At 36.7% G+C, this 11653-nt stretch overlaps 1 protein-coding gene across 1 annotated transcript in view; it reads left to right on the top strand.

The window, feature by feature from the left end:
- Positions 1-4383: 4383 nt before the first annotated feature.
- Positions 4384-11653, top strand: part of MEOX2 (mesenchyme homeobox 2) — a 64332-nt gene continuing 57062 nt past the window's right edge. The window contains exon 1 of the mRNA XM_002917405.4: positions 4384-5203. Within this exon, the coding sequence (XP_002917451.1) occupies positions 4690-5203 (514 nt within the window). The 5' untranslated portion in view covers positions 4384-4689. The remainder of the gene's footprint in view (positions 5204-11653) is intronic.

Genomic DNA, 11653 nt, shown 5'->3' with positions numbered 1-11653 from the left:
ATTTTAAAACAGGTGGACAAAAGGAAGTTCATTTAGAAGTTTTTGAAACTTGAGAAGGTAGTCAGTGTCTCTTAATTTTAACACTCCCTACAAACACAAAAATATAATTAGAATTTCATAAAATGTATGTGTTAAGGAATTGGAGTAATGAAAGATTGGATATATTTTGAACTTTTAATTAAATTTTATAAATTTCATCAATCATAATCTAGATTCTGTGCTAGTTTTCTGAACATTATTTACTATATGATACTTGAAAAAAATCATTAATTTCTGAAAGCATAAAACTATATGTAGGAAGAGACAGAAATTAAGAAAACAGTATATTGAGTATTACTTTACCCTTTTTTTTGAAGTAATGTTTATTCATTTAGTAATGTAGAAACATAACAAATTTTATTGTGAAAGCACCAACTAGTGTTATGTAAAAGTAGCAACTTATTTTAAAAATCAGTAAAAATATATGGAATTACCAAATAACATGCATTAGCCATAGCAAAATTGCTCTTGAAATATTACAATTCATAATTGCTGGAGAAAGTCAGTTCCTTAGTTTTTTAATATGGAGCGCATCATAAATCACATAAATTACCATTGGCTACTTAGCATATTTTAATATATTTTCAAAATTTTTTATTTCAGAAGAATCAACTGAAGGATTATTTCTTGGAGAAATAGAGCAGAAAAAATATTTTTTTTGTACAACAAAACTTTGAGAGACAAATTCCAGTTTTGGCTTGATTTTCCATACTTAAATTCATGTATCATGACTATATGCTACCAAGATAAATTTGTCTGGCAGATAAAATGCAAGGCAAAGTTTGTAATATCTTTAAAGATCATATTTAATTTTAAATATTTTTCCATCATACCTCAAATGTATGATGTACAAATGTACAGAAGAATAGCAACTCTTAAAAGAAGCATCATGATTCTTAAAATTTAAACAAATTTTTCAGATTGCTTAAGTTATAATCTCTTTAAAATAAAATAATCTTAATTTAAAAAAACCTCTGCCTTTACTATTAAATATCATTTTGTTAAGCAAGAGGAATAATAGATGTACACATTTATCAAATTTAATGAGCCTAGCACGTGGTTAAAATAATTTTGATTATGTTTTCTAGAAAAGACTAGCATCTTACATTAGTCATATATTCAAGCTCTTATTATAATGCACTGCTTGGTATCAAAACCTTACATGAAATATTGGTATTAATAGAATGTTTTTCAGGAAAATTCAAGCATATTATAAATACAGGATAAATGCTATGCTTTTTATAGTTTAAAATGAAAGCTATAAAAATTCTATAATAAATTTTGTAATTTTTACCATACTTCATAATATAAATAGCCATTAAATGTGAAAAGGCATCTTTCAATATTGGGATATAGTTGTGGACACTGAAGTAGCTGTTATAGGAAATGTTAGGACTTTTTCTTGTTATGACACTTAAAAATTTTTTCCTATGGCCTAGAAAATAAAATTCAGTATTTTTTCTTATTCCAAATATTCTAGGAAATGAAAATTTTGAAAAAAACTTTATGGAATAATATATATTTGGAAATTTAGAGAAAATAAAGTAATAATTCTGGAACGCATCAAGATCATGTTTCTTTCTTCCTTGAATCACACTTTTTCAAATAACGTTTTTCTTGTATTATGATTTCCATTAGAAATCTAGACTTCATCATTTTTACTGATATTGTGTATTTTGGGTCTTCAATTAAAAAGAACTTTTCTGCTAGCTTTGTTTTAATTGTCTGCTTTTCAAAGAGACTCCTTCTTTTTCTAATCTTTTCTTTTTTCCCGGTCCTCTGCCTCATAGTTCCAGAGGCAGGTTGTAGAGAAATTTCTGGCCATGTTGTTAACATCTGACACAGTAAGTGAGAAAAAACCAGCACAATCACTGGGCAGGTTCAAGGAGAATTGACAGCTCCTGGAGATGAAACGTTTGTGTTTGCTAGTTGCTAGTTACCTGAAGCACACTGGTTAAATTCAAATCCATTCATTCCTCAGTTGCTTTGCTCCCTCTAACCACTGTAATGCAAACCAAAAGGGGACCTTTCTGGATGTTTTCTGTTGATCTGTGTAGACCGAGTGTATCTTTCGTTAGCCTTGTCTGACATTTTCCACAATGCTTTTAGTAGACAGCATTATATTATGTAAATATTTCTGCTTACTGTTTATGGAGATGGTTGCCTAAATTTCTCTGTGGATAAAGCCTTTAATGCATTCACCCATAATCCCTATAGAGGAGCTACTCAAGTTTGGGAAGTTTAGTGTTGCTCTTTGTACTTCAGCTTTTAATATCAGAGCACATATTGAAACCATAAACACAATGAAAATTCAAAAAATATTCCGACCATATTAGAAGAATATACCCCCTCCTTTTTTTATCCTTAAAGAGCCAAGGGCGTGGGGAGTGGCAGGAAGAAACATTCTTAAGATCTAAGCCCTGGACGCCATCCTGGGAGTGCTTAAAACCCTTAGAAACGTGCAACCTGAAGAACACCCCCTTTCGAAGTCTAAAACAATATTAGATTCCCAAAACATATCGGCAAAGAAAGTCTTACCGTCAAACGCTTGCAGCAGGTTCCAGCTCAGACCCAGACTGAAAAGCTGAGCAGCTGGTGAACAAAAGTTTTAGCTCTTTTTTTTTTTTTTTTAACGAAGTCTGCAAAACTAATTTCCCTCAAAATAGGGCTCAATTTCCGTTAAAGAAAGCAGCGCTTACAAATCTCAGAATTCCTGATCACCCCACCCCATCCCACCTCTAAGCAATGGAAAACAATTCAAACTTTCACACGAATGTAAAGGTTTATTGAGAGGCCGCTCTTCTGCAGTAGGGCTTAAAAGACAAGGGAGATAGGCTGAAACCTGAGGGACTGGTTGAGGGAAAGGTACTGCCTTCGGACACTTCTCAAAGATTAATCAATACTTTTTCCTAATTCAAACCAGATGGCTGGCTCGGTTTGCTGTCCTCATTAATCCCATTAACAACTTCAAAGACCTGGTCCCCATCCACTGGACACGTGAGACAACGAAAATAACGGGGTTACACTGCTGGTGGCATGTTAGCGGTCCTGGGCGGCATAGGTGAGCGCCCATCTTCTGATGCAACACGTCCCAGGCAGGACTTGACTGTTCTGTAGCTCATTACAGGCGGCTTGCTTGCCTAGTGCAAACGACTCTAGCCCCCCGCCCCCCGCAGACAGTGTCACCCCTCAAGCAAGTGGCAGTATTAAAGCCCAGCTGCCGCTTATACTGATTCACTGGTGACAAGTTTTCTAACTCATTTTGTATGATGCAAGAGTGTAACCAGGGAGATCTGAAGCAGCACCCATGTTGAGTGAACTTTGGGGGATATCGAAATGTAATATTTCCCAGTAAATGGAACCATGGCGGCAGGCGTGGGGCAGAAGCGGTACCGTGATTTATTTTTGAGCGGAAGAGAGGATGAATTTCTGGAGGGAGATGAGGGACATGGGCTGGCCCCTGAGGTTTGGAAAGATTGAAAATGTGCTTGCAATATACACATTACATGTGACCAGGAAGATATCGCTTCGGGTTTTCCTGACCGAAAAGTTTTGGGTTGACAAATGGCTAGGAATTTGACGTGGACCAGGAGAGCAAGGGGAAGGACATTGTGCAAAAGCAGGAAGGGCATAGTCGGAAAGCCAAAGACCCCACCTGACACCGGAGGTGAGGATGCCAGCGTCTCTGGACATCTGCAACTGTCGCCGCCCCACGCTTTTCTCCCACCCACCCCACCAGCTCTCTTTTCGGCGCTGAGAATGGCCCTTTCCTATCCGCAGGGCACTTCCCAGAAACCTCGGGTGCAAGGTCCGAGCCCATTAACACCCCACCCGGAGAAAACAGCTGCAAAAAGCTAGACGCGCCACTGAGCCCAGGGCACGAGTTGATGTGGAGTTTGAAAAACTTGTCTGAGCGCGCGCCAAACTAGCTCTGATCTTTTTCCTTAATCCTACTTCCCCTTTCGCGCTTCTCAAGAGCTAGGCGTAACCCTAGCTTTCCTGCAGGTGACAGTGCCCAAGTGGCACTGACAAGACCGCTTTCTTAAGAGAAGTGAGCGGGTCGGACGCTGGGTGCAGAGCTGGGGCTGGCGTGCGTGGAGGAGCACCTTGGCGGACGGGGCCTGGACGGAGAGCCGCTGTCCGCCCCGGCTCGGGTTTAGGCGCCAGGCGCGCCGCTTGCAGCCTTGGCTGCTGGCAAGGGCTGGCGGGCGTGGACGCGCTGCGTACGTCCAGCCCGAGATAGGAAGTGGAACTGGGAGCGCGTGGCGCAGACTGAGCGGGAGTTTTGGAGGGAGTTTGCATGTGGTCAGCTCCGGGCTCCTAAGCCAGCCCCCAGCTCACATTACACTCTATTTATAACCTCTCAGAGCCGTTTCCCCCTGAAAGCAGTTCTCTGGGACCACCTTCTTTTGGCTTCAACCTCTCTTACTCTTGACATCTGAGTAGCTCGAAGGGAAGCTTCTCCAGGTCCGAGTGTTTATATGTAAAGGAGACTGGTCGCTAGGGCTCAGGACCGGGATTATCCCAGCTCTGCAGAAACGGCGGCTATTTGGGAAGGGGAAAACACGATTTCTAGTGAAAAGTGACAGAGGGTGGTAGCGTTTGGAACCATCGTGAAGTCTTCTGCCTGGAACCCGAGATTTGCATGCTATGGAACACCCGCTCTTTGGCTGCCTGCGCAGCCCTCACGCCACCGCGCAAGGCTTGCACCCGTTTTCCCAGTCCTCTCTCGCCCTCCATGGAAGATCTGACCATATGTCCTACCCCGAGCTCTCCACTTCTTCCTCGTCTTGCATAATCGCGGGATACCCCAACGAGGAGGGCATGTTTGCCAGCCAGCATCACAGGGGGCATCACCATCACCACCATCATCACCACCACCACCACCAGCAGCAGCAGCACCAAGCTCTGCAAACCAACTGGCACCTTCCGCAGATGTCCTCCCCCCCGAGTGCGGCTCGTCACAGCCTCTGCCTCCAGCCGGATTCGGGAGGGCCCCCGGAGCTGGGGAGCAGCCCGCCGGTCCTGTGTTCCAATTCTTCCAGCCTGGGCTCCAGCACCCCGACCGGGGCCGCGTGCGCGCCAGGGGACTACGGCCGCCAGGCGCTGTCACCCGCGGAGGCGGAGAAGAGAACTGGCGGCAAAAGGAAAAGCGATAGCTCAGGTAAGAGCTCACGGCACTGGCGGCGAAAGGGGGCGGGGAGATGACAGAGAAGATTCTCGACTATAGTGAGGCAGCAGGGAATGCGGTATACGGCTGTCCCTCTCTGGCTCCCCGCCGCCAAAGTCGGTGAGGCTGCTTTGGTCCTGTTACTTGAGGGCACGTGTTTCTCTAAGGGCAACACTGCAGCCAACAGCGCTAAGCTCTCCAAGGTTCAAACTAGTTTAGCAGAGGGTTAAGAAAAAAGGACAAGTGACAGTATGTGAAATCGATTGCGTAGCGTGACTTTCCATCTGAGCGAAGGGAGGGGAGTGCACCCTGGGATGCAGCGTCCGCTGGGCGTGCGTGCGGGTGCCGCTCCTTGACTTTTCTCTCTTGCAAGTTCCCGACTCCGAGTGGCTCGATTTTTCCCATCGTTAACTGGATTTCCAAATTATTGCACAATATTTGGAACTTGCAGTGGAACTTGGCAGAACGTATGAGAAAAAAAAGTTTTAGGTTTTTTTTTTTTAATTCTGATTTCAGAGTTCTTTAAATAGCATCCTATTCCAAATGGTAAAAATTTCCCTTTCTTGGGGAAGAAGACAATCTAGGAATTCAGAGGATTTTAAGGAATGTGTCAAAGAATGGTAAATAAATACATGTTCAGACTCTTGAAGAAAAACGATTTTTAATAGTTGTATTCGTGTGGTGCTAATCTAAATAGAGAATGTGAGTTTCAAAAGTGGAAAGTAAAATCTCCGTCGGTCCAGTATAATTGAAAGCAAGTATTTGGAAACAAACAGCAGCCGGGTAGTGCTGATTCTCTGCGTGCTCCAGGCTGGTATGCGAGGGTGCGCGCAGGAGGCGCTGATCTACGTGGGGATAACTTGAGTAGCCACGCAAAAGGGAACCTTACTAAACGCAGATGCTTGAAAGCACAGAGTGCCAAGTAAACTGTAGCAATCCTGAGAAACTAGTTTTTCGGGCAACTCCTTAAAGCCATTAACAATCTGTATCATCATGAATGTGTTTAAAGATACTTTACAATCAAGGGAGTTGTGCCTCTTTTTTTTTTTTTTTTTCCTTCTGTAGCTAGAGCGTATCCTGCGTTCCATCTTTCTGGGAAGTGTTGCTTTTTTAATATATTATTTATCTATTTTTCTTCATTTGCGGAATTGGTTTAACAGTTCTTTAACAGTTCTAGAAGGTAATTACAGATATTGATGTGAAGGATTTGCTTTAGGTAAGATCCCACATAAATGGCAGTGATTGAGCCGCATATTTCAGGTTTCTTTGCAGCAATGGTATCAGTTGTTCTTCAGCGTTAGTATGAGATGGATTCTTTTATCACAAACTTAAAATCTAACTTTTACTTTCCAAGGTCAGGTGAACTTTTAATGCTCCATCACAAATTAGTTTACATCTTAGAAAGTTATCAACAGTATCATTCATTTTTAATGGTTTTTACTAACTATACGTGAAACTCTCTTAAGACAGAGTTGAAAGGTTAACCATAACAAGAAGGTTTCCATCTTCTTTTTTTTTTTTAAGTCACTTTTAAAATACAGTGTTCATTTCCTGGGTTTAGCATTTGATATCAGTGCAGATCCCAGTTCAGGTTGGTCAGTCCATTTTTGCAATTAGCAGAGGCTCTTACTGTTCATTTACTTTCCGCAGTGAAAAACCTGTGATGGACTGTGCCTTTTGCTTCTGAACGGAATCAATGCACTTAAGCTTCTTAGGGTAAACTGAATTTTCATATAGGCACATATTATTTTGGTTAGGGGGAAACAAAAAAGTGGGATCCAAGAACTGCTTCCCGTAAATTATTTTGATAACAAGTTTCTTAAGAAAGCTAGTTATACTAATAGTGCTATCCTCTTTTTGGTGGGAAATAACCATATAACAAAATCAGTTTATATTTACATGTTGAAACTAATTAGAGTACTGGAAAAACAAATACAAAAATTTGCATAAGCTACATGAAGTCTTAATCAATTAGATCTTGAGTGGAAAATACAATTAACCATCACCAAGCATAGAATCACTGGGGAGTTAGAATGAGCAAAGTTTTCTATTCATGATAGGATATTTTGAAAGAACTTTTTGACTAACTAAAAGGAAATACCATGATGGGTTCCAGTTAAATATATGTGTACTCATAAATTTAATTTGGCAATTTCACTATTCGAGTTAATCCATGTAAGATCTTTAGATAGATTTAGATTCAAGATATCTTTCTCCTGTGATATTTCAGTTGGTCTTCCGTATTTATGTTTAGTTATTTCATTTCATAGTATTATAAGGGGATCCTGATCTAGCGGGAACTAAAGCAATGTAGAAAATCATATAATTCTGGCATATTATTAACACATAGATCTCTCCTTTCTTACTGCACAGTTTTAATATTTCAGTATTTCAAAAAATTAGATTTATTTCTGAACTTTCAAAAATTTAAAATTATATTAGATGAAAGTCATATCATGCTTAGTAGAGTCTACTTATATTTTGTTAGGAAGTTTATAATTACTATGTATTTATAATCTAAAGTAAATGTAGTACATAAATCCAGGACAAAATCAGAACCAAAATTCTTTATCCTTGCATGAAATAACCAGATTGTCTGTGTATGTATATGTGTGCATGGCCCTGTGAAATTCAAGTAGAATTTTAAGCAACAGAAAATATTAAAAAATGACCCCAATTTTTATCCATGGTAATGATGCTAAAGCTACAATGTATAACATTTTCCAGTATGCCTTTGCATGTATTTCTCCTCCCACACACACACATATGCAAACTCAAGAAGCTTAAGGGTCTAGAAACAAATATTTATGGACTTTGGGCTTCCATTATAGTTTATTGACAATTGAAAATAGCCAAGTTTAATGGAAAAGCACACTGTTATTTTTATATGTGTTAAACATTTTTGCAACTTTGAACCTGCTAGGCTTTCCAGCATTATTAGCAAAGCCAACATCTGTGACGTCTTCAAAGGAACTCTTAAAAATCAAAACTTTACAACTGCACTTAAAACAATCTATACAAAGCAGGTGATTCTGAAAAAAATGTCTATAAATAGTGTGAATTACTTGGCTTCAATTACATTTGATTGTTCTTCAAACAATGTAGTAATAGGTATAAACTGTCCAGATTTAGCTAAAATAACCAAAACAGATCAGCCAATCTAACTTTAGTTTTTATGCAGGTAAAATACAGTATAAACATGTAAATATTTCTTATTCGAATTAGTTGAATGAATATAAGTGTACATTTTATAAAAAAATCAAAATTATATTAAAAAGGAAGGAAGTGGTTTGGGATGTGGATTTTACAAGGTTTTGAATAATATTAGATTCTTGTAAAATTACAAATATTTATAGCTACAATGTCATAAAATACTTGTTGTCAAATTATATCTGTCTATTTGCTTGGCTATGCAGAATTACTAGCAAGTATTACCTTAATAAGCTGGAACTTAAATACAGATGAATGTCTTCTCCACCCTAACTCTGGTATTAAATTGTAATTTTTTCTAGATATTTCAATCTGAAAGGGAAAAAAATTAAATTAAATGTCTCAAATTGATGGAATAAAAGAAAAATGTCATTTAAGTCTTTTTCTTGAAGTGATAGATTAATTTTAGGTGTGAACAATTTTAAATGGTGACCTGACGTAAAAAAATTCTAAGTACCATTGACCTACATGAGTGTTTTCAAATGATTACACTCAAAGTCAAGAGCAGCAGTCCCTTTAGAATTAAGGTGCTTTATTGTTGAAAGTTAGCAATGAATGGAAGGAAGAATGCAAATAAAAATAGAAATAGTTTCAAGATCTTTGTAAATATCTTTATTTATAGTTTCCATAAAAGCATCATAAGGAAAAGCATTAAATGCAAGGCATGACACTGCTGAAAAACCCAGTGATGAATATTTAAAATTTTAATCTTTATTTATAGTAACTATCAATGGAAACCATTATGTTGGCACCCTGTAAGCTGATCTCTACTAATAAACTGAAAAAAAAAATTTTAAGTATTACCCTGTTTTCCCTCTATGTGATGTGAAAACATTGGCCCTTCATCACAACATTGGTATTTATAGCATAATGTTTATTATAAGACCTCTGAGAAATTAATTTTAAACAAAAATGAAATCGCAAATGTGGATAAACTTTTTCATCAGATTCAGGGAAATTTGGGAGACTAATTCCATATTTAATAGAAAAATCAACTTTTTTTTTCATTTAAGAAATAATTTGTGGATGAACTAATAGCTGAATAATGTAAAAATTCACCACGTATAAATCTATTTCATATACCTGGCCTGGTAATGGTGCCAGTTTTATTCATTTACTGTAGTAAAATATATGTATGTTGGGCAGTTTTATTAACTATATTAAAAAATGGCAGCCAGAAACAAAGATGTGAGGGCTTTTTAGATTTTCATTTCAAATGAGAAAAACCAATATAATACAATAATATATTTTAGTTTTTAGACCTGTTCACTTAAGTAGTTTATTTCTAAAATTTCAGAGTATGTCTCTTTCCTGAGCATTGCTATAATGGTTATAAACATCCATAAATGATATATGCTAAGGATGGCATATTATTAGAAAGCAAAATACATTCAGGAATTCCTTAATTAATATTTGTTGAGTTAATAGTTGTAGATGATTTATTTCTCTCAAATTTTCTATAGTTCTGCTGTAATGTTTTTTATAATAATAAAACATTTTCTGGGAAAATATATTAGCACATGAAGTGAGACTATCAGGAGTAGCATTTTTTCCACCTTGATTGAAATAATAAAATAAGAAGGATTAATTCTTGAGTGGCCAGTTAAATTACATTTCCAGCGTTATGGTACTGGTGACTGATTCTAGTGGTTAAAATAAAAAGAAAATTAAAAAAAGATGAAATACGAACTGATACCAAAATCCACAAATTAGAAATTGAGGTGGGTATGATGTATTTCCTCTTTAATGTATTTAAGTAATAAAACACATTTTATTGTCACAGCTTATTTTTCTGGATTATGTGTTTTAGTCATTAATATGGCTTAGTTATCAATGACAAGCTTTCTTTCTGTAAAGAAAATGAAGCACTAACACCGTTCCTATTTTTGTTATGATGCTCTTAAGATTATTTGTTGGAATAGCTGTATTAAACTGAAACCTCTAAGTAGGGATGGAGAACAGTCAAGAAAAGTTACTTTAACGCTCTACGGTACTCCTAAATCATAGTCATCGGTGAGGTTCAAAATCCAACTGGAGAAAACCTTGCAGAATATTTTATTGCTCTCATGAAGTAAAACTTAAAATGGTAAAGGTCATTTAGGTCTCAGCCTTCAATTTGCCATTGACCTATGTTGAAGCAGAATTAATTTAAATCTAAGGTCCTTTTCTCTAAGGGCTTCCATTTGCATTATAAAAGTGTAGGGAATTTATTTTCCCTTTAAGTAAGTTGTGTTAGATAGTATTTTAAGATACAAAATAATCGGTAATATATCTATTGATCCATCTGTATAAATTTCAGACATAGTTTTTATATTTCAGAGTAAGCATTTCTATTTGAAACCTTTTGATGTATTTATTATGAAATTAACAGAAAGTTACTTAGTGAGAGTATACATTCATATGTGGTTGAATGGGTCATTACTAATTTTCCCTGTATTTGGAATTTTAAATATGCAATAAAATAGTTTCCAGTTATTCACCAAACTTTCGTTTATAATGTTACATTTTCCACAGCAATATAATACTTCTGAATTTACATGTTACTCTCTGTAAATTTGGTACCGTGTTTTGGAATACTTGTTCTCATAGGGTTCTGAAAATATTTTATGATACCTTTTTGATCTCTTACATGTGCATATGAACAAGAATCATCAGGTAAAATCTGTACTATATGCATACATTCTTGGAAAGAGTTTGAAAGAGAGGGAAATACTTTCAGAAATAATCAGTTCTCTCTATACTATATAGATTTAAAAATTAGCAAATCAAATCTTTAACCTACATGATGTTATTGCTATGCTTCTTTAAAAAGTTAGCATTTCCTAAAAGTTTAATGATTCTAAAATATTTGTGTGTTTTGGTGACTCAATTCTTACATCCTTGGCGTTTTCCTTTTACTGTAAATATAACATAAGTTTACAAGGTAATAAGTCATAGTGGTAAAAATATTAGGGTTTTGTTTAAAGATTTAAATTAAAAAATTATTGCTCTTCAAAATTTCATAGAATCAATTCATATTCGAATGTTTCAAATGTATTTAAATGTCCTCTTTTTTTTCATAAGCTTTCTTTCTAAGATGTTTCAGGTATGTTTCTTGAATTTTGGGTAAACTAGATTGGCTGAAATTATGAATGTAAGGAGTTTATTATTCATAGTTTTCAGTTCCTACTGCGTTTTAGTAGAAAGGTTAGTGGTAAGAAGAAAACAGGGAGGGAGCTAAATTAACTAGGATAT

This window comes from Ailuropoda melanoleuca, chromosome 1 (genome assembly GCF_002007445.2).
Source record: "Ailuropoda melanoleuca isolate Jingjing chromosome 1, ASM200744v2, whole genome shotgun sequence".
NCBI lineage: Eukaryota > Metazoa > Chordata > Mammalia > Carnivora > Ursidae > Ailuropoda > Ailuropoda melanoleuca.
Note: the sequence above shows the minus strand (reverse complement) of the source record. Positions and strands in the feature narration are given on the sequence as shown.